This window comes from Oncorhynchus gorbuscha, unplaced genomic scaffold (assembly GCF_021184085.1).
Source record: "Oncorhynchus gorbuscha isolate QuinsamMale2020 ecotype Even-year unplaced genomic scaffold, OgorEven_v1.0 Un_scaffold_3492, whole genome shotgun sequence".
Taxonomy (NCBI): Eukaryota; Metazoa; Chordata; class Actinopteri; order Salmoniformes; family Salmonidae; genus Oncorhynchus; species Oncorhynchus gorbuscha.
The window spans coordinates 10,001-37,213 of record NW_025747713.1 but is presented as its reverse complement, the minus strand read 5'-3'; the positions used below and the strand labels follow the sequence as shown (position 1 = coordinate 37,213).

At 49.3% G+C, this 27,213-nt stretch overlaps 1 protein-coding gene across 1 annotated transcript in view; it reads right to left on the bottom strand.

Moving 5' to 3' along the window:
• Positions 1 to 691: 691 nt before the first annotated feature.
• The window catches only part of LOC124027701 (testican-2-like), a gene marked incomplete at its 5' end in the record, with an annotated part of 35,228 nt that continues 8,706 nt past the window's right edge, over positions 692 to 27,213 (bottom strand). Inside the window, 2 exons of the mRNA XM_046340071.1 lie at positions 692 to 2,442; positions 13,866 to 14,003. Of these exons, the coding sequence (XP_046196027.1) occupies positions 2,306 to 2,442; positions 13,866 to 14,003 (275 nt within the window). The remainder of the gene's footprint in view (positions 2,443 to 13,865; positions 14,004 to 27,213) is intronic.

Below are 27,213 nucleotides of genomic sequence, written 5' to 3'. Positions count from 1 at the left end.
AGGGTGGCCATTTGGGATGCAGACAAAGGTGGCAAATGGCACTTTGAGCCTGTAGGCGTACATTATTGATCTGCTTCCAGAGTGGTGTCCTCTTCTGCCTGTCGCGCCACAAGGACAACAGTGGTGTCCTCTTCTGCCTGTCACAAGGACAACAGTGGTGTCCTCTTCTGCCTGTCACAAGGAAAACAGTGGTGTCCTCTTCTGCCTGTCACAAGGAAAACAGTGGTGTCCTCTTCTGCCTGTCACAAGGACAACAGTGGTGTCCTCTTCTGCTTGTCGCGCCACAAGGACAACAGGGTCGGGACCACTGAGCTAGGGTCGGGACCACTGAGCTAGGGTCGCGACCACTGAGCTAGGGTCGATACTGTTGAGAGTGCAGTTTCATTTCCTGACGTCGGGAGGCAGTTTAGGACCAATGAAATGAAAACCTGTCTCCACGTTCAGCTCTGACATAAACGTCCATTTTAGGTGACAGGGACTTGGCAATAAAGGATCCTTTAATTGTCCATGTATGTTGAGTTTGTTTTTACACTCTCCATTGTCAGTCATTTTGTGGATCACATACAAGTACACATCACTATATTTCTAACTATTCAACAGAAGTCACGTCACAAAGGATTCAGAGATTTTACCTCCCAAATCTTACAAAAATTGCAGGAGAGATGCTATTTGTAAAGTAGTACTGAAAATGCAAGAGGTTTTGGGGCCCAATGCCTTTAATAGTAAAGTGCTCAGCCTAGGAGAAGTACATTCATGTTCACTATAACGTGCAATATACTAAAAACAACTGAAGTGATGGAATAATAATGGCAACAATATACTCGTAGAAAACAATCTAACGGTGAGATTTCAAGTATACACACAGAACTTCAAGTAGCATACACGTTGTTTTATAAACACCAAAATAAAGACTGAGAATAGAACATCGACTGACACATTCTTTGAAGTGATTTACAGACTTCCCATAGGATAAGGTAGTGTCTGCATTCCAAATGGAATACCATTCCCTATATAGTACACTACTTTGGACCAGAGAGTCTGTATGAGCCCTGGATAGAAAGTAGTGCACTATATAGGGCATAGAGGGCCATTTGGGATGTTACCCTTGGTGGTGTAGGTTGACGGGACAAGTAATATACATTCTACAAGTTTTGAGTTGAAATAACACAAAAAGAAACAAAGTTCCCAAAGCAGTTTCATAAGAGATATTAGTAGTTCTTGTGTCTATGTTAATCGATATATATATATAGTTTTTAAAGGTTTATAGACCGCAGAGAGCCGTGTACATCAGTTATACCTTTTAGCAATAAAGTAGCACAAAAGCCTTCCTTGAATAACAAGCCTGTTTCTCAGTCCTGTATTCACCCCCATAATGCACGAAACACGGTCATTTTCACAAATGATCCAATGAGCAACGTTACTTTGACGACATTCGCGTCAAAAGAGAACCGAGAAATATGCTTCGCTAAGAAACGTTTAAGAGAAAAATAATAATTTCTCTCAGTAGTGGAATCACCTCCTAAAAGAGAGGCTTGCATCCCAAGTGGCTCCCTAATCCATGTATAGTGCACGACTTCAGACCAGAGCTTTACAGGCCCTGATAAAAAGCTGTACACTATAAAAGGGAACAGTGTACCATTTGGGTTATAACCAGAGTAGTCTAGTCTCGTTGTCCTGCTTCATAGATCATAGCTACAGGATTTATATACGCAGCATCTCTGATTTTGACAACACAACCAGGTAAATATTGACCCCTTTTCCACTGTCTCAGGTCTCAATCCGTTCCATTTTTAGCAGATCTGCGATTTCAATATTCAAGCAATTGTTCACAATGGAACATAAATGTATGACACTAGATGCATTTCTGACAGTAACATTTGATGGCCAGATTATCAGATGATAGTTCTCTACGGTGAAACAGAACACTCCCTTGCTTACAAAACAGAAAAGAATGAAGCAATAATTCACATATTTAAGACAAAAACTAGCAATCTCACCACTGTACCCCCCCCTCACACCTCCCACTCCCCAGATCAACGACAATAGAGACAGAATCCCATGCCCCGAAATCCCCAAATCTTTTGCTGTTAGGAGACAAAGATGCTTGCATCCCCAATGACACCCTATTCCCTATATAGTGCACTACTTTTGACAGACCCCCTATGGGTGTCCCTATGAGACCTGGTCAAAAGTAGTGCACTACATAGGAATAGGGTGCCATTTGGGACGCAAGCCTCAGCCATCATCCCTGTAGTTGTAGGCCAGTGGATCCATCCTGACCAGGTTCTCCGTTTGGGTTCAGTTTCTACCAGATGTATCCTCCGTCGTCTGCCTCCCCCTCTTCCTCCTCCTCCTCCGCCTCTTCTCCGTTCTCCTCCTTCTCTTCCTCATCCTCCCATCCCACGCCACTCCCAAAATCTCCGGAATATCCCAGCAGTTCATCTGGAGCGAGGGATGAAATTGAAAAGAGTATTTCTCAGTTAACAATTCCTATGATTTTATGTGAGAAAATACATCAGGTAACATACAGTAGGATGTTTGTAGGTAGTTAATACTGGTACATATTGCAGTCTCTCCTTGTCCATATACTGCTTTCAGGCTAAGGAAAGAAATGTGTATTTTATATTTCAAATGAACTATCCCTTTAATACTGCTGAAATTCAAACAGACCACACTGTGTCGCCGTGGCCATCCCACTGCTCTGGACTGTTCAGTACAGTGAGATGTCCACACAGTGCATTTGTTTCAATCCTGGTCTTATTATAAAACAAAAAGCCATTTTGTTTTAGTCCTAAACAGCCCTACGGCCCTATACAGCCCTACGGTCCTATACAGCCCTACGGCCCTATACAGCCCTACGGCCCTATACAGCCCTACGGCCCTATACAGCCCTACGGCCCTATACAGACCTGTGGTCCAATACAGCCCTACGGCCCTATACAGCCCTACGGTCCTATACAGCCCTATACAGCCCTACGGTTCTATACAGCCCTATACAGCCCTACGGTCCTATACAGCCCTACAGTTCTATAACAGCCCTACGGCCCTCTACAGCCCTACGGTCCTATACAGCCCTATACAGCTCAATACAGTCCTACTGCCCAATACAGTCCTACAGCCTTATACCCCTATATAGCCCTATACAGTCATACAGCCCTATAGCCCTATACAGCTCTAAACTCATATACAGCCCTAAACCCCTATACAGCTCTAAACCCCTATACAGTCATACAGCCATAAACCCCTATAGCCCTAAACCCCTATACAGCTCTAAACCCCTACACAGCCCTATACAGTCATACAGCCCTAAACCCCTATACAGCCCTAAACCCCTATACAGCTCTAAACCCCTATACAGCCCTATACAGTCATACAGCCCTAAACCCCTATACAGCCCTATAGCCCTAAACCCCTATACAGCTCTAAACCCCTATACAGCCCTATACAATCATACAGCCCTAAACCCCTATAGCCCTAAACCCCTATACAGCCCTATACAGTCATACAGACCTAAACCCCTATAACCCTAAACCCCTATAGCCCTAAACCCCTATGCAGCCCTATAGCCCTAAACCCCTATACAGCCTTAACCCCTATATAGCCCTAAACCCCTATAGCCCTAAACCCCTATAGCCCTAAACCCCTATAGCCCTAAACCCCCCTATAGCCCTAAACCCCTATAGCCGTAAACCCCTATAGCCCTAAACCCCTATAGCCCTAAACCCCTATAGCCGTAAACCCCTATAGCCCTAAACCCCTATAGCCCTAAACCCCTATGCAGCCCTATAGCCCTAAACCCCTATACAGCCTTAACCCCTATATAGCCCTAAACCCCTATAGCCCTAAACCCCTATAGCCCTAAACACCTATAGCCCTAAACCCCTATAGCCGGAAACCCCTATAGCCCTAAACCCCTATACAGCCCTATAGCCCTAAATCCCTATACAGTCATACAGCCCTAAACCCCTATACAGCCCTATAGCCCTAAACCCCTATACAGCCCTAAACCCCTATACAGCCCTAAACCCCTATACAGCCCTATACCCCTATACAGTCATACAGCCCTATATAGCCCTAAACCCCTATATAGCCCTAAACCCCTATATAGCCCTAAACCTCTATATTTACATTTAAGTCATTTAGCAGACGCTCTTATCCAGAGCGACTTACAAATAGCCCTAAACCCCTATATAGCCCTAAACCCCTATACAGTCATACAGCCCTAAACCCCTATACAGCCCTAAACCCCTATACAGCCCTATAGCCCTAAACCCCTATACAGCCCTAAACCCCTATACAGCCCTATAGCCCTAAACCCCTATACAGCCCTAAACCCCTATACAGCCCTAAACCCCTAAACCCCTATAGCCCTAAACCCCTATACAGCCCTAAACCCCTATACAGCCCTATACCCCTAAACCCCTATACAGTCATACAGCCCCAAACCACTATACAGCCCTATATAGCACTATACCCCTATACAGCACTATACCCCTATACAGCCCATAATACTGATTGTTATTATATAACCACCAATAAGTTATTCACTACAGCCCTATACCTCTATACAGCCCTACAGCCCTATACCTCTATACAGCCCTATACCTCTATACAGCCCTACAGCCCTATACCTCTATACAGCCCTACAGCCCTATACCTCTATACAGCCCTATACCTCTATACAGCCCTACACCTCTATACAGCCCTATACCTCTATACAGCCCTATACCTCTATACAGCCCTACAGCCCTATACCTCTATACAGCCCTATACCTCTATACAGCCCTACAGCCCTATACCTCTATACAACCCTATACCTCTATACAGCCCTACAGCCCTATACCTCTATACAGCCCTACACCTCTATACAGCCCTACAGCCTGTAATACTAAAACAATTGTACATGAGAGGGCGTGCAAAACAACTTTTTTAGCACAGCTGTGCTGCGGTCATAGTTAGGAGGCGAAGCAAAGTGCTGTAAGTAGAGGGAGTACAGGGCTTAGCATGTCTCTCGAAGAGGCTAAAAACAGATTTCTGCTTGAATAGTCGAGTAATTGATTTACGGGAGGAGGATTGCTTTAAAGCAGTATTCAAATGCATAGGATGTAGTGATCCCCAATACAGTAGCCATATCTAAGGAAAAACAAAAGTTCCAAAGGCTGGGCCTAATATAGTGTATAAGAGCTCACACAATAAGTTTCGTAGTGATTCAGTGATGATCGTAGTGATGTAAAGAATATTTGCTGCTCTGTGGTGTGTAACGAGGAGCAACCAGACGCTGCTGGTCTGTGGTGTGTAATGAGGAGCAACCAGACGCTGCTGGTCTGTAGTGTGTAATGAGGAGCAACCAGACGATGCTGGTCTGTGGTGTGTAATGAGGAGCAACCAGACGCTGCTGGTCTGTGGTGTGTAATGAGGAGCAACCAGATGCTGCTGGTCTGTGGTGTGTAATGAGGAGCAACCAGATGCTGCTGGTCTGTGGTGTGTAATGAGGAGCAACCAGATGCTGCTGGTCTGTGGTGTGTAATGAGGAGCAACCAGATGCTGCTGGTCTGTGGTGTGTAATGAGGAGCAACCAGACGCTGCTGGTCTGTGGTGTGTAATGAGGAGCAACCAGATGCTGCTGGTCTGTGGTGTGTAATGAGGAGCAACCAGACGCTGCTGGTCTGTGGTGTATAATGAGGAGCAACCAGACGCTGCTGGTCTGTGGTGTGTAATGAGGAGCAACCAGACGCTGCTGGTCTGTGGTGTGTAATGAGGAGCAACCAGACGCTGCTGGTCTGTAGTGTGTAATGAGGAGCAACCAGACGCTGTACTTGACACACATATGAAACTACTTATTCCAGTTACTAATAAGCACCAGTTAAGAAAATGATGGTAAAAACTGTTAAATCTCCTTGGATTGATGAGGAATTTAAAAATGGTATGGTTGAGAGGGATGAGGCAAAATGTATGGCACATAAGTCTAGCAGCCCAACTGATTGGCTAAAGGTACTGCAAATTAAGAAATCATGTAACTAAACTAAATAAAAAAATAAACTACACTATGAAACAAAAATAAATGATATAAAGAATGATAGTAAAAAGCTTTGGAGCACCTTAAATTAACATTTGTGAAACAAAGGCAAACTCGGCTCCATCATGATTCAGATGGCTCATTCTTCACAAAACTCACTGATATCGCCAACTACTTTAAGGAATTTTTCATTGGTAACATTAGCAAATTTAGGTATGAGATGCCAGCAACAAACGCTGACACTACACATCCAAGTATATCTGGCCAAATGATGAAAGACAAGAATTGGACTTTTGAATTCCGTAAAGTGAGTGTGGAAGAGGTGAAAAAATATTGATGTCTATCAACAATGACAAGCCACCGGGGTCTGACAATCTAGATGGGAAATGACTGAGGATAGTAGCAGACGATATTGCCACTCCTATTTGCCACATCTTCAATGTAAGCCTACTAGAAAGTGTGTGCCCTCAGGCCTGGAGGGAAGCAAAAATCATTCCGCTAACCAAGAAAAGTAAAGCCCACTTTACTGGCTCAAATAGCTGACCAATCAGCCTGTTACCAACCCTTAGTAAACTCCTGGGAAAAAAATGCTGTTTGACCAGATACAATGCTATTTCACAGTGAACAAATTGACAACAGACTTTCAGCACGCTTATAGGAAAGGACATTCAACAAGCACAACACTTACACAAATGACTGATGATTGGCTGGGAAAAATTGATGATAAAAAGATTGTAGGTGTTGTTTTGTTAGACTTCAGTGCGGCTTTTGACATTAGTCTGCTGCTGCTGGAAAAACGTATGTGTTATGGCTTTACACCCTCTGCTATAATGTGGATAAAGAGTTACTTGTCCAACAGAACACAGAGGGTGTTCTTTAATGGAAGCCTCTCAAATATCATCCAGTTAGAATCAGGAATTCCCCAGGGTAGCTGTTTAGGCCCTTTACTTTTTCAATCTTTACTAATGACCTGCTACTGGCTTTGAGTAAAGCCAGTGTGTCTATGTATGCGGATGACTCAACACTATGCACGTCAGCTACTACAGCGACAGAAATGACAGCAAAACTTAACAAAGAGCTGCAGTTTGGTCCAGAATGTGTGGCAAGGAATAAATTAGTCCTAAATATTTCCAAAACTAAAAGCGTCATGGTCAAAACATAATGATACAACAGTAGCTAAAATGGGGAGAAGTCTGTCCATAATAAAGAGCTCCTCTTAAGATTCTGACATTTCTTGTCCAAATATGTATATATTCTTAATTCCATTCCTTTACTTTCAATTTGTATGTATTGTTGTGAAATTGTTAGATATTACTTGTCAGATATTACTGCACTATTGGGAGCTAGAAACACATGCATTTCGCTGCACCCGCAATAACATCTGCTAAACATGTGTATGTGATCAATACAATTTTATCAACAAGGCAGGTCCTACAGGCCCTAGTTTCTACCTTCTTAACAACACTATCAACAAGGCAGGTCCTACAGGCCCTAGTTTCTACCTTCTTAACAACACTATCAACAAGACAGGTCCTACAGGCCCTAGTTTCTACCTTCTTCACAACACTATCAACAAGGCAGGTCCTACAGGCCCTAGTTTCTACCTTCTTCACAACACTATCAACAAGGCAGGTCCTACAGGCCCTAGTTTCTACCTTCTTCACAACACTATCAACAAGGCAGGTCCTACAGGCCCTAGTTTCTACCTTCTTCACAACATTATCAACAAGGCAGGTCCTACAGGCCCTAGTTTCTACCTTCTTAACAACACTATCAACAAGGCAGGTCCTACAGGCCCTAGTTTCTACCTTCTTAACAACACTATCAACAAGGCAGGTCCTACAGGCCCTAGTTTCTACCTTCTTAACAACACTATCAACAAGGCAGGTCCTACAGGCCCTAGTTTCTACCTTCTTAACAACACTATCAACAAGGCAGGTCCTACAGGCCGTTTCTACCTTCTTAACAACACTATCAACAAGGCAGGTCCTACAGGCCCTAGTTTCTACCTTCTTAACAACACTATCAACCAGGCAGGTCCTACAGGCCCTAGTTTCTACCTTTTCTTAACAACACTATCAACAAGGCAGGTCCTACAGGCCCTAGTTTCTACCTTCTTAACAACACTATCAACCAGGCAGGTCCTACAGGTCCTAGTTTCTACCTTCTTAACAACACTATCAACAAGGCAGGTCCTACAGGCCCTAGTTTCTACCTTCTTCACAACACTATCAACCAGGCAGGTCCTACAGGCCATAGTTTCTACCTTCTTAACAACACTATCAACAAGGCAGGTCCTACAGGCCCTAGTTTCTACCTTCTTAACAACACTATCAACAAGGCAGGTCCTACAGGCCCTAGTTTCTACCTTCTTAACAACACTATCAACAAGGCAGGTCCTACAGGCCCTAGTTTCTACCTTCTTAACAACACTATCAACAAGGCAGGTCCTACAGGCCCTAGTTTCTACCTTCTTAACAACACTATCAACAAGGCAGGTCCTACAGGCCATAGTTTCTACCTTCTTAACAACACTATCAACAAGGCAGGTCCTACAGGCCATAGTTTCTACCTTCTTAACAACACTATCAACAAGGCAGGTCCTACAGGCCCTAGTTTCTACCTTCTTAACAACACTATCAACAAGGCAGGTCCTACAGGCCCTAGTTTCTACCTTCTTAACAACACTATCAACAAGGCAGGTCCTACAGGCCCTAGTTTCTACCTTCTTAACAACACTATCAACAAGGCAGGTCCTACAGGCCCTAGTTTCTACCTTCTTAACAACACTATCAACCAGGCAGGTCCTACAGGCCCTAGTTTCTACCTTCTTAACAACACTATCAACAAGGCAGGTCCTACAGGCCCTAGTTTCTACCTTCTTAACAACACTATCAACCAGGCAGGTCCTACAGGCCCTAGTTTCTACCTTCTTAACAACACTATCAACAAGGTAGGTCCTACAGGCCCTAGTTTCTACCTTCTTCACAACACTATCAACCAGGCAGGTCCTACAGGCCATAGTTTCTACCTTCTTAACAACACTATCAACAAGGCAGGTCCTACAGGCCCTAGTTTCTACCTTCTTAACAACACTATCAACAAGGCAGGTCCTACAGGCCCTAGTTTCTACCTTCTTAACAACACTATCAACAAGGCAGGTCCTACAGGCCCTAGTTTCTACCTTCTTAACAACACTATCAACAAGGCAGGTCCTACAGGCCCTAGTTTCTACCTTCTTAACAACACTATCAACAAGGCAGGTCCTACAGGCCATAGTTTCTACCTTCTTAACAACACTATCAACAAGGCAGGTCCTACAGGCCATAGTTTCTACCTTCTTAACAACACTATCAACAAGGCAGGTCCTACAGGCCCTAGTTTCTACCTTCTTAACAACACTATCAACAAGGCAGGTCCTACAGGCCATAGTTTCTACCTTCTTAACAACACTATCAACAAGGCAGGTCCTACAGGCCCTAGTTTCTACCTTTACATTTAAGTCATTTAGCAGACGCTCTTATCCAGAGCGACTTACAAATTGGTGCATTCACCTTATGACATCCAGTGGAACAGCCACTTTACAATGGTGCATCTAAATCTTTTAAGGGGGTGAGAAGGATTACTTATCCTATCCTAGGTATTCCTTAAAGAGGTGGGGTTTCAGGTGTCTCCGGAAGGTGGTGATTGACTCCGCTGTCCTGGCGTCGTGAGGGAGTTTGTTCCACCATTGGGGGGCCAGAGCAGCGAACAGTTTTGACTGGGCTGAGCGGGAGCTGTACTTCCTCAGTGGTAGGGAGGCGAGCAGGCCAGAGGTGGATGAACGCAGTGCCCTTGTTTGGGTGTAGGGCCTGATCAGAGCCTGGAGGTACTGAGGTGCCGTTCCCCTCACAGCTCCGTAGGCAAGCACCATGGTCTTGTAGCGGATGCGAGCTTCTTAACAACACTATCAACAAGGCTGGTCCTACAGGCCATAGTTTTGTCGCACCTGGACTACTGTTCAGCAGTGTGGTCAGGTGCCACAAAGAGAGACTTTGGAAAATTACTATTGTCTCAGAACAGAGGAGCACGGCTGGCCCTTAAAAGTACACGGAGAGCTAACATTAATGATATGCATGTAAATCTCTCCTGGTTCAAAGTGGAGGAGAGATTGACTTCATCACTACTTGTTTTTGAAAAAAGTGTTGACAAGCTGAATGAACCGAGCTGTCTGTTTAAAAAACTAGAACACAGCTCTGACACCCATGCATACCCCACAAGACATGCCAGCAGAGGTCTCTTCACAGTCCCCAAGTCCAGAACAGACTATGGGAGGCACACAGTACTACATAGAGCCATGACTACATGGAACTCTATTCCACATCAGGTAACTGATGCAAGCAGTAGAATCAGATTTTTAAAAAGCAGGTAAAAATACACCTTATGGAACAGCGGGGACTGTAAAGAGACACACACAAAGATACAGACACACGCACACGCTAGCACACGCACTCTACACACACGTACATTGTAGTATTGTTGTATGGTGGTATTACACATTTTGTATTGTAGATATGTAGTGGTGTGATAATGTTTTATGATGTACTGTTTTATATTATGTTTTATATGTAAGTGCTTTAATGTGTTTGGGCCCCAGGAAGAGTAGCTGTTGCCTTGGCAACAGCCAATGGGGATCCTTAATAAATACAAAAAGGGAGGGAAAGCATTTCCCTACACTACACTCTCAATAACATTTGTTCACCATGTGACCAATAAAATGTGATTTGATTTGAAAGTGAGAGGAGGTTGAAAAGACTGAGGGAGGTTTGAATCTATTGAAACTAGCAATAACAATGGAGAGGAAGACTGAGGGAGGTTTGAATCTATCGAAGCTAACAATAACTATGGAGAGGGTATGAAGAGGAAGACTGAGGGAGGTTTGAATCTATAGAAGCTAACAATAACAATGGAGAGGGTATGAAGAGGAAGACTGAGAGAGGTTTGAATCTATTGAAGCTAACAATAACAATGGAGAGGGTATGAAGAGGAAGACAGGGAGGTTTGAATCTATTGAAGCTAACAATAACAATGGAGAGGGTATGAAGAGGAAGACAGGGAGGTTTGAATCTATTGAAGCTAACAATAACAATGGAGAGGGTATGAAGAGGAAGACTGAGAGAGGTTTGAATCTATTGAAGCTAACAATAACAATGGAGAGGGTATGAAGAGGAAGACAGGAGGTTTGAATCTATTGAAGCTAACAATAACAATGGAGAGGGTATTAAGAGGAAGACAGGGAGGTTTGAATCTATTGAAGCTAACAATAACAATGGAGAGGGTATGAAGAGGAAGACTGAGGGAGGTTTGAATCTATTGAAGCTAACGATAACAATGGAGAGGGTATGAAGAGGAAGACTGAGGGAGGTTTGAGTCTATTGAAGCTAACAATAACAATGGAGAGGGTATGAAGAGGAAGACTGAGGGAGGTTTGAATCTATTGAAGCTAACAATAACAATGGAGAGGGTATGAAGAGGAAGACTGATGACAAGTTCAAACAGAGTGAGGCGGACGCCAGTTCCACTCCTGGAGGTAAAGGCGTAGATGGTGTTGTGAGGATCTCGGAGCCAGAGACTTGCATTGATGGACATGGTTATTGATAAAGACAAGTTTGGTCCAGTGGGAGTGAGAGCGGAACCAGGCCTTTTGGCTGATTCACGGGTGGTTTCAGGTTGGGTGTAAAAGATGGTGGGCGCTGTTGAGCCGGTGAAGGTAACCCGAAGTGGACTGGTGATGTTTGTTTGTGTTTATTCAGATCATAGGGAGCAGGGCTCTCCGTGCGACGCAACTTGGGGAAAGACCTGTATCTTGCTTTACACTTAGTTACAGGGCACCATTAAAGGGAGGGTTTCTGGGGTAGCGTTAGGTTTGGAGGTGGAACAATTGAAGTTGAAGATTCCTGGTGTTGGTGACGCTCGTCGTTTGGTGCGACGCAGACCCGGTGGTGAGCATGGTGCAACAGAGGAGTCACCGTCAGTCCTTTTGAGTTTTGAACACTGGAGGTTGGTGGCACCTTAATTGGGGAGGACGGGCTCGTGGTCATGGCTGGAGTGGAATAGCATCAAATACATTTGTTTCCATGTGTTTGATGCCATTCCATTAGCTCTGTTCCAGACATTATGAGCCGTTCTCCCCTCAGAAGCCTCCACTTGGTTTTGAGTCAGAGTCTCTACCCAACAAAGCCATGTTAGGATATATCAGGTCTCCTGTTAGAGCTTCTGTTCCGGATCCACTGCAGTGTTTCAGGTGCCACGTTTATGGCCATGTCACAGCGGTGTAAAGGACGGAGATTCCAAGATGTGGGAAGTGTGCAGGAGGGCAATGGGAAAGAGGATTGTGTCGTTTCGGTGGATAAAGTGGTGTGTGTGTTAACTGTAGGGGTGTCTATGATGCTGGGGATCGGAAGTGTCTGCTGTGAGAGAGGCAGATTGAGGTGGCTTTGAGTCAGAGTAGTGCAGACAGTGTCGTACGCGGAGGCAGTGAAGAAAGTAGAGGAGGACGGGTCAAGGGTGAGGGATCCTGAGAGGATTCCAGTGAATAGTAGATCTGTGCCAGAACAGAAGGATTGGCCAACGAGTGATATATGCTTCAGTAAGGTTGGCTTCATTCTGGTTAGGTTGACGGAGACGCGACCCAGTCGTTCAGTCTTTTTGTTCTGTATCTACAGACGCGACCCAGTCGTTCAGTCTTTTTGTTCTGTATCTACAGACGCGACCCAGTCGTTCAGTCTTTTTGTTCTGTATCTACAGACGCGACCCAGTCGTTAAGTCTTTTTGTTCTGTACCTACAGACGCGACCCAGTCGTTCAGTCTTTTTGTTCTGTATCTGTGGACACAACCCAGTCGTTAAGTCTTTTTGTTCTGTATCTATGGACACGACCCAGTCGTTAAGTCTTTTTGTTCTGTATCTATGGACACGACCCAGTCGTTAAGTCTTTTTGTTCTGTATCTATGGACACGACCCAGTCGTTAAGTCTTTTTGTTCTGTATCTATGGACACGACCCAGTCATTAAGTCTTTTTGTTCTGTGTCTACAGACTCAACCCAGTTGTGTTCTAAATGTTCCATTGCCTTACTGGCTGGCAACGCTCTTATCCCTTGCTTGCTAGCTAGCCAACGAGGGCTCTTATCCCTTGCTTGCTAGCTAGCCAACGAGGGCTCTTATCCCTTGCTTGCTAGCTAGCCAACGAGGGCTCTTATCCCTTGCTTGCTAGCTAACCAACTAGGGCTCTTATCCCTTGCTTGCTAGCTAGCCAACGAGGGCTCTTATCCCTTGCTTGCTAGCTAGCCAACGAGGGCTAACTTCCAGTCACGTTACACAGTGAAGACAAAATAACATGTTGTTTGCCTTGTTTTTATACTGACACTTCTTTGCATATATCCATAAAAAAATATGCTGGTTCATGATTTCGACTGGCCGATAAAAGATGTCCGTCTCATCCTGACACGTTAATTCATTCTCAATAGGATAGTGGAGATCCAATTTCGATATCGAAACAATGTTGCAAATGTCCAGAGACAAACAGAAACGTCTGTACAAACCTATAGAAGCTAACAACCCCCCTGTTGTTGCAAACCAAATGTTAGGCTAGAAGCAAGGGGATATCATGTCTAGATGCTTTTTACAGTAGACATCAAGTTAATGAAATGGTTGATGGGACACTGGATGCGCAGGCATTTCTCATAGGCTGACCCATACTAAACAGTTGTTTTTTTAGCGTGGCTTAGAACGCGTCTCAACCAATCACAATGCCTGCTTTTTGTTATTGTATAACCACCAAGAAGCTCTTCCCTACAGCCCTAGAGCTCTTACCACAGTCAGGGTTGCCATGGATTCTAGAGCCCATAATTTCTCCTCCGTGCTGGTCGACACACCAACACTCTCCCATGCTCTGGTCACACTGCAGCTGCCTGTAGTAGCCGTCCTCATCGCAGCTGGGGATGTACATGCCTGCAAAAAAACACACACACACACTGTGTTGTTGAATATGTATGCACTGTGCAGCGGAGCTCTCTGCTCTGCCTCACACCGGTGGAAGAGATAAGTGGTGCATAAATGCAAAAACATCAGCACAGCTTGTAGACCTGTGAGGAGACTCAGTCCGGAAAGGAAGGAGAGGTAACAGAGGAGGAGCTGTCTGAGGAGACTCAGTCCGGAAAGGAAGGAGAGGTAACAGAGGAGGAGCTGTCTGAGGAGGAGCTGTCTGAATGCCAGAGAGAGAAAGAGAGACAAGGTGAGAGAGAGGGTAGAAGAGAGGGAGAAAGACAGAGAGGGAGAAATAGAGGGAGAAAGACAGAGAGGGAGAAATAGAGGGAGAAAGACAGAGAGGGAGAAATAGAGGGAGACAGAAAGAGAGATGAGAAAGAGAGAGAGACAGAAAAAACAGGGAGAGACGAGAGAGAGACAGAGAGAGGGTAAGAAAAAACAGGGAGAGACGAGAGAGAGAAAGAGGGTAAGAAAAACAGGGAGAGACGAGAGAGAGAGAAAGAGAGAGGGTAAGAAAAACAGGGAGAGACGAGAGAGAGAGAAAGAGAGAGGGTAAGAAAAACAGGGAGAGACGAGAGAGAGAAAGAGAGAGGGTAAGAAAAACAGGGAGAGACGAGAGAGAGAGAAAGAGAGAGGGTAAGAAAAACAGGGAGAGACGAGAGAGAGAGAAAGAGAGAGGGTAAGAAAAACAGGGAGAGACGAGAGAGAGAAAGAGAGAGGGTAAGAAAAACAGGGAGAGACGAGAGAGAGACAGAGAGAGGGTAAGAAAAACAGGGAGAGACGAGAGAGAGAAAGAGAGAGGGTAAGAAAAACAGGGAGAGACGAGAGAGAGAGAAAGAGAGAGGGTAAGAAAAACAGGGAGAGACGAGAGAGAGAAAGAGAGAGGGTAAGAAAAACAGGGAGAGACGAGAGAGAGAAAGAGAGAGGGTAAGAAAAACAGGGAGAGACGAGAGAGAGACAGAGAGAGGGTAAGAAAAAACGTAGGTGGCAGCATCATGTTGTGGGGGTGCTTTGCTGCAGGAGGGCCTGGTGCACTTCTCAAAATAGATGTCATCATGACAAAGGAAAATTACGTGGATATATTGAAGCAACATCTCAAGACATCAGTCAGGATGTTAAAGCTTGGTCGCAAATGATTCTTCCAAATGGACAATGACCGCAATCATACTTCCAAAGTTGTGGCAAAAAGGACAACAAAGTCAAGGTATTGGAGGGCCATCACAAAGCCCTGACCTCAATCCTATTGAACATTTGTGGGCAGAACTGAAAAAGCGTGTGCGAGCAAGGAGGCCTACAAACCTGACTCAGTTACACCAGCTCTGTCAGGAGGAATGGGCCAAAATTCACCCAATTTATTGTGGGAAGCTTCTGGAAGGCTACCCGAAACGTTTGACCCAAGTTAAACAATTTAAAGGCAATGCTATCAAATACTAATTGAGTGTATGTAAACTTCTGACCCACTGGGAATGTGAAAATAAAAGCTGAAATAAATCATTATCTTGTCACGCCCTGATCATAGAGAGTCTTTTTATTCTCTATTTTGCTTAGGTCGGGGTGTGACTAGGGTGGGTGATCTAGTGTGTTTATTTCTACGTTGGCCTGGTATGGTTTCCAATCAGAGGCAGCTGTTTAGCGTTGTCTCTGATTGGGGATCATATTTAGGCAGCCATTTCCCTACTGTGTTTTGTGGGATCTCGTTTCAGTGCCTGTGAGCACTGCATGAGCAGCACGTGTCGCGTTATTGTTTTTTGTGCGTTTCACTTATCAATAAAATATGTCCAACCGATGTCACGCTGCGCTTTGGTCTGAATGTTCCTACGACAATCGTGACATATCTCTACTATTATTCTGACATTTCACATTCTTAAAATAAAGTGGTGATCCTAACTGACCTAAAACAGGGATGTTTTTTTACTAGGATTAAATGTCAGGAATTGTGAAAAACTGAGTTTAAATGTATTTGGCTGAGGTGTATGTAAACTTCCGACTTCAACTTTATGTCTATGTCTTGATAGTGTCATGTTAAAATGGTTGACAGTCCTGTGCCAGTTCCCCCTCTGTTTCAGCCTCCTCCCTTCAGACCAACTGTCAAACACAACTGCCACTTTACATAAACACTGTAGTGAGGGGGCGGAGTTACAAATGCCCCCCAAAATAAAGAGACGAGACATGGAATAAGACATTTCAAGTCCCAATGGGGAACTAACTTTAAACTTGTCTTCAAATATTTAAAGCCTGTTTTTGGTTTGGTTCCTTCTTATCCTCAGTTGGTACCCATACTGCACCATACTGCACCATACTGCACCATACTGTAACATACTGTAACATACTGCACCATACTGCACCATACTGCACCATACTGTAACATACTGCACCATACTGTAACATACTGCACCATACTGTAACATACTGCACCATACTGTAACATACTGTAACATACTGCACCATACTGCACCATACTGTAACACACTGTAACATACTGTAACATACTGCACCATGCTGCACCATACTGTAACATACTGTAACATACTGCACCATACTGTAACATACTGCACCATACTGTAACATACTGTAACATACTGCACCATACTGTACCATACTGCACCATACTGCACCATACTGTAACATACTGCACCATACTGCACCATACTGTAACATACTGTAACATACTGCACCATACTGTAATATACTGTAACATACTGCACCATACTGCACCATACTGTAACATACTGCAACATACTGTAATATACTGTAACATACTGCACCATACTGTAACATACTGCACCATACTGTAATATACTGTAACATACTGCACCATACTGTAATATACTGTAACATACTGCCCCATACTGTAATATACTGTAACATACTGTAATATACTGCACCATACTGCACCATACTGCACCATACTGTAATATACTGTAACATACTGTAACATACTGCACCATACTGTAACATACTGCACCATACTGTAATATACTGCACCATACTGTAATATACTGTAACATACTGTAACATACTGCACCATACTGTAACATACTGCACCATACTGTAACATACTGCACCATACTGTAATATACTGTAACATACTGCACCAAACTGTAACATACTGCACCATACTGTAATATACTGCACCATACTGCACCATACTGTAACATACTGCACCATACTGTAACATACTGCACCATACTGTAATATACTGTAACATACTGTAACATACTGCACCATACTGTAACATACTGCACCATACTGTAACATACTGCACCATACTGTAATATACTGTAACATACCGCACCATACTGTAACATACTGCACCATACTGTAACATACTGTAACATACTGCACCATACTGTAACATACTGCACCATACTGTAATATACTGTAACATACTGCACCATACTGTAATATACTGTAACATACTGCACCATACTGTAACATACTGCACCATACTGTAATATACTGTAACATACTGTAACATACTGCACCATACTGTAACATACTGTAACATACTGCACCATACTGTAACATACTGCACCATACTGTAACATACTGCCCCATACTGCACCATACTGTAACATACTGCACCATACTGTAACATACTGCACCATACTGTAACATACTGCACCATACTGTAATATACTGAACCATACCCAACATACTGCACCATACTGTAACATACTGCACCATACTGTAACATACTGCCCCGTACTGCACCATACTGTAACATACTGCACCATACTGTAACATACTGCACCATACCCAACATACTGCACCATACCCCACCATACTGCTCCATACTGTACCATACCCCACCATACTGCACCCTACCCAAACATACTGCACCATACCCCACCATACTGCACCATACTGTAACATACTGCACCATACCCCACCATACTGCACCATACCCCACCATACTGCACCACACCCCATCATACTGCACCATACTGTAACATACTGCACCATACCCCACCATACTGCAACATACCCCACCATACTGCACCCTACCCAAACATACTGCACCATACCCCACCATATTGCACCATACTGCACCATACCCCACCATACTGCACCATACTGTAACATACTGCACCGTACCCCAACATACTGCACCATACCTCATCATACCCCACCATACTGCACCATACTGTAACATACTGCACCATAACCACCATACTGCACCATACTGCACTATACCCCACCATACTGCACCATACCCCATCATACTGCACCATAGCCCATCATACTGCACCATACCCCACCATACTGCACCAAATCCCAACATACTGCACCATACCCCACCATACTGTAACATACTGCACCATACCCCAACATACTGCACCATACCCCACCATACTGCACCAAACCCCAACATGTCTCATCATACTGCACCATACTGTAACATACTGCACCATACCCACCATACTGCACCATATTGCACCATACCCCACCATACCCCAACATACTGCACCATACCCCACCATACTGCACCATACCCCAACATACTGCACCATACCCCACCATACTGCACCAAACCCCAACATGTCTCATCATACCCCACCATACTGTAACATACTGCACCATACCCCACCATACTGCACCATACACCAACATACTGCACCATACCCCATCATACTGCACCATACCCCACCATATTGCACCATACCCCAACATAATGCACCATACTGTACCATCCCCAACATACTGTGCCATATTGCACCATAACCCAACATACTGCACCATACTGTACCATAACCAACATACTGTACCATACTGCACCATATCCCAACATACTGCACCACTCTGCTGTAGGAGCATTAGGTATCCTTGAGCAGAGGAGTAAAATTACAATCATGTCAGTCGGCTTGTTTTTGGTTTGGTTCCTTGTTGTCCTTTGATTGGCACCTGTACTGACAGGCCTGCCAATCACAACACTGGAAGGAGAGAGTCTCTCTCTCTCTGTCTCTGGAGTTGGTTGTGTGAGGGTACCGTGTGTGGTGAGAGGTTGCTGTCCTTTTTTGATCAGAGTAGTGAGTGGAGGAGTGAGAGGAGGGAGGGAGAGGAGGAGTGAGAGGAGGAGGGAGGGAGAGGAGGGAGGCAGAGGAGGGAAGGAGAGGAGGGTGTGAGAAGAGGGAGGGAGGAGTGAGGGGAGGAGGGAGGAAAAGGAGTGAGTGAGAGGAGTGAGTAAGAGGAGGGAGCCAGGGAGAGGAGGGAGCGAGAGGAGGAGGAAGGGAGGGAGAGGAGGAGTGAGAGGAGGGGTGAGAGGAGGGAGGGGAGGGAGTGAGAGAGGAGGGAGGGAGGGAGGGAGTGGAGGAGTGAGAGGAGGGAGGGAGAGGAGTGAGGGGAGGAGGGAGGAAGAGGAGGAGTGAAAGGAGGGAGCGAGGGAGAGGAGGGGGGAGGGAGCGAGGGAGAGGAGGGAGAGAGGGAGGGAGGGAAGGAGAGGCTCTCCCTGTATAAGACTCTCATAGAGAAGGGTATTGCTGATCTACAGTGGAGGATTATTCACAGGGCTATCGCTAACAGATACAGACCATGATCCATCTGTGAGGAGGGGGGACTGTTCTGTGGGGAGGGGGGTGTCTGTTCTGTGGGGAGGGGGTGTCTGTTCTGTGAGGAGGGGGGTGACTGTTCTGTGGGGAGGGGTGTCTGTTCTGTGAGGAGGGGGTGACTGTTCTGTGGGGAGGGGGTGTCTGTTCTGTGAGGAGGGGGTGTCTGTTCTGTGGGGAGGGGGGGGGTGTCTGTTCTGTGGGGAGGGGAGGGGGTGTCTGTTCTGTGGGGAGGGGGTGTATGTTCTGTGGGGAGGGGTGTCTGTTCTGTGGGGAGGGGGTGTCTGTTCTGTGGGGAGGGGGTGTCTGTTCTGTGGGGAGGGGGTGTCTGTTCTGTGGGGAGGGGGTGTCTGTTCTGTGGGGAGGGGTGTCTGTTCTGTGGGGAGGGGGTGTATGTTCTGTGGGGAGGGTGTCTGTTCTGTGGGGGAGGGGGTGTCTGTTCTGTGGGGAGGGGTGTCTGTTCCGTGGGGAGGGGTTGTCTGTTCTGTGAGGAGGGGGTGTCTGTTCTGTGGGGAGGGGGTGACTGTTCTGTGGGGAGGGGGTGTCTGTTCTGTGAGGAGGGGGTGCCTGTTCTGTGGGGAGGGGGTGTCTGTTCTGTGGGGAGAGGGGGACTGTTCTGTGGGGAGGGGGTGTCTGTTCTGTGGGGAGGGGGTGTCTGTTCTGTGGGGAGGGGGGTGTCTGTTCTGTGGGGAGGGGGTGTCTGTTCTGTGGGGAGGGGGTGTCTGTTCTGTGGGGAGGGGGTGTCTGTTCTGTGGGGAGGGGTGTCTGTTCTGTGGGGAGGGGGTGTCTGTTCTGTGAGGAGGGGGTGCCTGTTCTGTGGGGAGGGGGTGTCTGTTCTGTGGGGAGAGGGGGACTGTTCTGTGAGGAGGGGGTGTCTGTTCTGTGGGGAGGGGGTGTCTGTTCTGTGGGGAGGGGGTGTCTGTTCTGTGGGGAGGGGGTGTCTGTTCTGTGGGGAGGGGTCTGTTCTGTGGGGAGGGTGTCTGTTTTGTGAGGAGGGGGTGCCTGTTCTGTGAGGAGGGGGTGTCTGTTCTGTGGGGAGAGGGGGACTGTTCTGTGGGGAGGGGGTGTCTGTTCTGTGGGGAGGGGGTGTCTGTTCTGTGGGGACGGGGTGTCTGTTCTGTGGGGAGGGGGTGTCTGTTCTGTGAGGAGGGGATGTCTGTTCTGTGAAGGGGTGTCTGTTCTGTGAGGAGCGGGTGTCTGTTCCGTGGTGGAGGGGGTGTCTGTTCCGTGGGGAGGGGTTGTCTGTTCCGTGGTGGAGGGGGTATCTGTTCCGTGGGGGAGGGGTTGTCTGTTCCGTGGTGGAGGGGGTGTCTGTTCCGTGGGGGAGGGGGTGTCTGTTCCGTGGGGGAGGGGGTGTCTGTTCCGTGGGGAGGGGGTGTCTGTTCCGTGGGGGAGGGGGTGTCTGTTCTGTGGGGGAGGGGGTGTCTGTTCCGTGGTGGAGGGGGTGTCTGTTCTGTGGGGGAGGGGGTGACTGTTCTGTGGGGGAGGGGTGTCTGTTCTGTGGGGAGGGTCTGTTCTGTGAGGAGGGGGTGACTGTTCTGTGGGGAGGGGGTGTCTGTTCTGTGAGGAGGGGGGTGACTGTTCTGTGGGGAGGGAGGGGGTGTCTGTTCTGTGAGGAGGGGGTGTCTGTTCTGTGAGGAGGGGGTGACTGTTCTGTGGGGAGGGGGTGACTGTTCTGTGGGGGGGGGTGTCTGTTCTGTGGGGAGGGGGTGACTGTTCTGTGGGGAGGGGGTGTCTGTTCTGTGAGGAGGGGGTGTCTGTTCTGTGAGGAGGGGGGGTGACTGTTCTGTGGGGAGGGGGTGACTGTTCTTTGGGGAGGGGGTGTCTGTTCTGTGGGGAGGGGGTGTCTGTTCTGTGGGGAGGGTTGTCTGTTCTGTGGGGAGTGGGGGTGTCTGTTCTGTGGGGAGGGGTGTCTGTTCTGTGAGGAGGGGGTGACTGTTCTGTGGGGAGGGTGTCTGTTCTGTGAGGAGGGGGTGACTGTTCTGTGGGGAGGGGGTGTCTGTTCTGTGAGGAGGGGGTGTCTGTTCTGTGGGGAGGGGGTGTCTGTTCTGTGGGGAGGGGAGGGGGTGTCTGTTCTGTGGGAGGGGGGGTGTCTGTTCTGTGGGGAGGGGGTGTCTGTTCTGTGGGGAGGGGGTGTCTGTTCTGTGGGGAGGGGGTGTCTGTTCTGTGGGGAGGGGGGTGTCTGTTCTGTGGGGAGGGGGTGTCTGTTCTGTGGGGAGGGGGTGTCTGTTCTGTGGGGAGGGGGTGTCTGTTCTGTGGGGAGGGGGTGTCTGTTCTGTGGGGAGGGGGTGTCTGTTCTGTGGGGAGGGGGTGTCTGTTCTGTGGGGAGGGGGTGTCTGTTCTGTGGGGAGGGGGTGTCTGTTCTGTGGGGAGGGGTGTCTGTTCCGTGGGGGAGGGGTTGTCTGTTCTGTGAGGAGGGGGTGTCTGTTCTCTGGGGAGGGGGTGACTGTTCTGTGGGGAGGGGGTGTCTGTTCTGTGAGGAGGAGGTGTCTGTTCTGTGAGGAGGAGGTGTCTGTTCTGTGGGGAGGGGTGTCTGTTCTGTGAGGAGGAGGTGTCTGTTCTGTGGGGAGTGGGGTGTCTGTTCTGTGGGGAGTGGGGTGTCTGTTCTGTGGGGAGGGGGTGTCTGTTCTGTGGGGAGGGGGTGTCTGTTCTGTGGGGAGGGGGGTGTCTGTTCTGTGGGGAGGGGGTGTCTGTTCTGTGGGGAGGGGGTGTCTGTTCTGTGGGGAGGGGGTGTCTGTTCTGTGGGGAGGGGGTGTCTGTTCTGTGGGGAGGGGGTGTCTGTTCTGTGGGGAGGGGGTGTCTGTTCTGTGGGGAGGGGGGTGTATGTTCTGTGGGGAGGGGGTGTCTGTTCTGTGAGGAGGGGGTGTCTGTTCTGTGGGGAGGGGGTGTCTGTTCCGTGGGGGAGGGGTTGTCTGTTCTGTGAGGAGGGGTGTCTGTTCTCTGGGGAGGGGTGACTGTTCTGTGGGGAGGGGGTGTCTGTTCTGTGAGGAGGAGGTGTCTGTTCTGTGAGGAGGAGGTGTCTGTTCTGTGGGGAGGGGGTGTCTGTTCTGTGAGGAGGAGGTGTCTGTTCTGTGAGGAGGAGGTGTCTGTTCTGTGGGGAGTGGGGTGTCTGTTCTGTGGGGAGGGGGTGTCTGTTCTGTGGGGAGGGGGTGTCTGTTCTGTGGGGAGGGGGTGTCTGTTCTGTGGGGAGGGGGGTGTCTGTTCTGTGGGGAGGGGGTGTCTGTTCTGTGGGGAGGGGGTGTCTGTTCTGTGGGGAGGGGGTGTCTGTTCTGTGGGGAGGGAGGTGTCTGTTCTGTGGGGAGGGTGTGGGGAGGGGGTGTCTGTTCTGTGGGGAGGGGGTGTCTGTTCTGTGGGGAGGGGGTGTCTGTTCTGTGAGGAGGGGGTGTCTGTTCTGTGGGGAGGGGGTGTCTGTTCTGTGAGGAGGGGTGTCTGTTCTGTGGGGAGTGGGGGTGTCTGTTCTGTGGGGAGGGGTGTCTGTTCTGTGAGGAGGGGGTGACTGTTCTGTGGGGAGGGGTGTCTGTTCTGTGAGGAGGGGGGTGACTGTTCTGTGGGGAGGGTGTCTGTTCTGTGAGGAGGGGGTGTCTGTTCTGTGGGGAGGGTGTCTGTTCTGTGGGGAGGGGAGGGGGTGTCTGTTCTGTGCGGAGGGGGTGTCTGTTCTGTGGGGAGGGGGGTGTCTGTTCTGTGGGGAGGGGGTGTCTGTTCTGTGGGGAGGGGGTGTCTGTTCTGTGGGGAGGGGGGTGTCTGTTCTGTGGGGAGGGGGTGTCTGTTCTGTGGGGAGGGGTGTCTGTTCTGTGGGGAGGGGTGTCTGTTCTGTGGGGAGGGGGTGTCTGTTCTGTGGGGAGGGGGTGTCTGTTCTGTGGGGAGGGGGTGTATGTTCCTTGGGGAGGGGGTGTCTGTTCTGTGGGGAGGGGGTGTCTGTTCTGTGGGGAGGGGTGTCTGTTCCGTGGGGGAGGGGTTGTCTGTTCTGTGAGGAGGGGTGTCTGTTCTCTGGGGAGGGGGTGACTGTTCTGTGGGGAGGGGTGTCTGTTCTGTGAGGAGGAGGTGTCTGTTCTGTGAGGAGGAGGTGTCTGTTCTGTGGGGAGGGGGTGTCTGTTCTGTGAGGAGGAGGTGTCTGTTCTGTGAGGAGGAGGTGTCTGTTCTGTGGGGAGTGGGGTGTCTGTTCTGTGGGGAGGGGGTGTCTGTTCTGTGGGGAGGGGTGTCTGTTCTGTGGGGAGGGGGTGTCTGTTCTGTGGGGAGGGGGTGTCTGTTCTGTGGGGAGGGGGTGTCTGTTCTGTGGGGAGGGGGTGTCTGTTCTGTGGGGAGGGGTGTCTGTTCTGTGGGGAGGGAGGTGTCTGTTCTGTGGGGAGGGGTGTGGGGAGGGGTGTCTGTTCTGTGGGGAGGGGGTGTCTGTTCTGTGGGGAGGGGGTGTCTGTTCTGTGAGGAGGGGGTGTCTGTTCTGTGGGGAGGGGGTGTCTGTTCTGTGGGGAGGGGGTGTCTGTTCTGTGGGGAGGGGAGGGGGTGTCTGTTCTGTGGGGAGGGGGTGTCTGTTCTGTGGGGAGGGGGTGTATGTTCTGTGGGGAGGGGGTGTCTGTTCTGTGGGGAGGGGGTGTCTGTTCTGTGGGGAGGGGGTGTCTGTTCTGTGGGGAGGGGGTGTCTGTTCTGTGGGGAGGGGTGTCTGTTCTGTGGGGAGGGGGTGTCTGTTCTGTGGGGAGGGGGTGTCTGTTCTGTGGGGAGGGGGTGTCTGTTCTGTGGGGAGGGGGTGTATGTTCTGTGGGGAGGGGGTGTCTGTTCTGTGGGGAGGGGGTGTCTGTTCTGTGGGGAGGGGTGTCTGTTCCGTGGGGGAGGGGTTGTCTGTTCTGTGAGGAGGGGGTGTCTGTTCTGTGGGGAGGGGTGTCTGTTCTGTGAGGAGGAGGTGTCTGTTCTGTGGGGAGGGGGTGACTGTTCTGTGGGGAGGGGGTGTCTGTTCTGTGGGGAGGGGTGTCTGTTCTGTGGGGAGGGGGTGTCTGTTCTGTGGGGAGGGGGTGTCTGTTCTGTGGGGAGGGGGTGTCTGTTCTGTGGGGAGGGGGTGTCTGTTCTGTGGGGAGGGGGTGTCTGTTCTGTGGGGAGGGGGTGTCTGTTCTGTGGGGAGGGGGTGTCTGTTCTGTGGGGAGGGGGTTATGTTCTGTGGGGAGGGTGTCTGTTCTGTGGGGAGGGGGGTGTCTGTTCTGTGAGGAGGGGGTGACTGTTCTGTGGGGAGGGGAGGGGGTGTCTGTTCTGTGGGGAGGGGGTGACTGTTCTGTGGGGAGGGGGTGTATGTTCTGTGGGGAGGGGTGTCTGTTCTGTGGGGAGGGGAGGGGGTGTCTGTTCTGTGGGGGAGGGGGTGTATGTTCTGTGTGGAGGGGTGTCTGTTCTGTGGGGAGGGGGTGTGTCTGTTCTGTGGGGAGCGGGGTGACTGTTCTGTGGGGAGGGGGTGACTGTTCTGTGGGGAGGGGGGTGTCTGTTCTGTGGGGAGGGGGTGACTGTTCTGTGGGGAGGGGGGTGTCTGTTCTGTGAGGAGGGGGTGTCTGTTCTGTGAGGAGGGGGGTGACTGTTCTGTGGGGAGGGGGTGACTGTTCTGTGGGGAGGGGGTGTCTGTTCTGTGGGGAGGGGGTGTCTGTTCTGTGGGGAGGGGGTGTCTGTTCTGTGGGGAGGGGGTGTCTGTTCTGTGGGGAGGGGGGTGTCTGTTCTGTGAGGAGGGGGTGTCTGTTCTGTGGGGAGGGGGTGTCTGTTCTGTGGGGAGGGGAGGGGGTGTCTGTTCTGTGGGGAGGGGAGGGGGTGTCTGTTCTGTGGGGAGGGGGTGTCTGTTCTGTGGGGAGGGGGGTGTCTGTTCTGTGGGGAGGGGGTGTCTGTTCTGTGGGGAGGGGGTGTCTGTTCTGTGGGGAGGGGGTGTCTGTTCTGTGGGGAGGGGGGGTGTATGTTCTGTGGGGAGGGGGTGTCTGTTCTGTGGGGAGGGGGTGTCTGTTCTGTGGGGAGGGGGTGTCTGTTCCGTGGGGAGGGGTTGTCTGTTCTGTGAGGAGGGGGTGTCTGTTCTGTGGGGAGGGGTGACTGTTCTGTGGGGAGGGTGTCTGTTCTGTGAGGAGGAGGTGTCTGTTCTGTGAGGAGGAGGTGTCTGTTCCGTGGGGGAGGGGTGTCTGTTCCATGGGGGAGGGGGTGTCTGTTCTGTGGGGGGTGTTGGGGCAGACCAGAATGGCAGTGTGGAAGACCAGGAAACATGAGATGTAGGGGAGGGGCTACGGAGCTCAGAGCTGTGCTGCTGGGCCTGGTTCCGCCTCGGCTGATACTGAACCATCCATATGGGGGAGGCTGGGGAACCATCTGGGGGACTTTGTAGTGATGTGGGGGCGTCAGAGGGGGCTCTACATACCCCGGACGAGGAGGGGGGCTTGGTTCTAACTTTGTAGTGGTGTGGGGCGTCAGAGGGGGCTCTATATACCCCGGACGAGGAGGGGGCTTCGTTCTAACTTTGTAGTGGTGTGGGGGCGTCAGAGGGGCTCTACATACCCCGGACGAAGAGGGGGCTTGGTTCTAACTTTGTAGTGGCGTGGGGCGTCAGAGGAGGCTCTACATACCCCGGACGAGGAGGGGGCTTGGTTCTAACTTTGTAGTGGTGTGGGGTGTCAGAGGGGGCTCTATATACCCCGGACGAGGAGGAGGGCTTGGTTCTAACTTTGTAGTGGTGTGGGGCGTCAGAGGGGGCTCTATATATCCCGGACGAGGAGGGGGGCTTGGTTCTAACTTTGTAGTGGTGTGGGGCGTCAGAGGGGCTCTACATACCCCGGACAAGGAGGGGGCTTGGTTCTAACTTTCTAGTGGTGTGGGGCGTCAGAGGGGGCTCTACATACCCCGGACGAGGAGGGGGGCTTGGTTCTAACTTTCTAGTCTGTTAAAGTGAAGTGGGGTTTGTAACTGACTAATAAAGGAATAATGTAATAAAACCTCCTCTCTCTCTCTCTGAGCCTGCTGTGGGCTCCATGGGGTTCACCTTAGCACTGCTCTCCAATCAGCCTGATTAGGCCTTGATTCTGGCTGCTGCCTGTCTGTTTAATGAGCATCCTCCAGCTTCCCTGTTGCTGCAGACACCTTGTTACACAACTACACACACACACACACACACACACACACACACACACACACACACACACACACACACACACACACACACACACACACACACACACACACACACACACACACACACACACACACACACACACACACACACACACACACACACACACACACACACACACACACACTAGCCACGGCACACTCCTAACACGATGTGCTCCAGGCACCTTCTCAGCACTACACAAGTAAACACACACACTGTACCTCACTACACACACAAACACACCCCCACACACAAACACACACACACACTGTACCTCTCTACACAGACACACTCCCTGTACCTCTCTACACAGACACACACCAGCCACAACACGGGCAGAAGCTAGCAGCAGCAGCTAACACCCGCCTACACCAGAACAGGCTGACGAGTAGATCAGTGGGAATAGATCCTCCACACCGTTATTGCTTATGTGAAACATATGTCCAGGAAACACACACACCTGTATTCCTTATGTGAAACATACACACCTGTATTCCTTATGTGAACCATACACACCTGT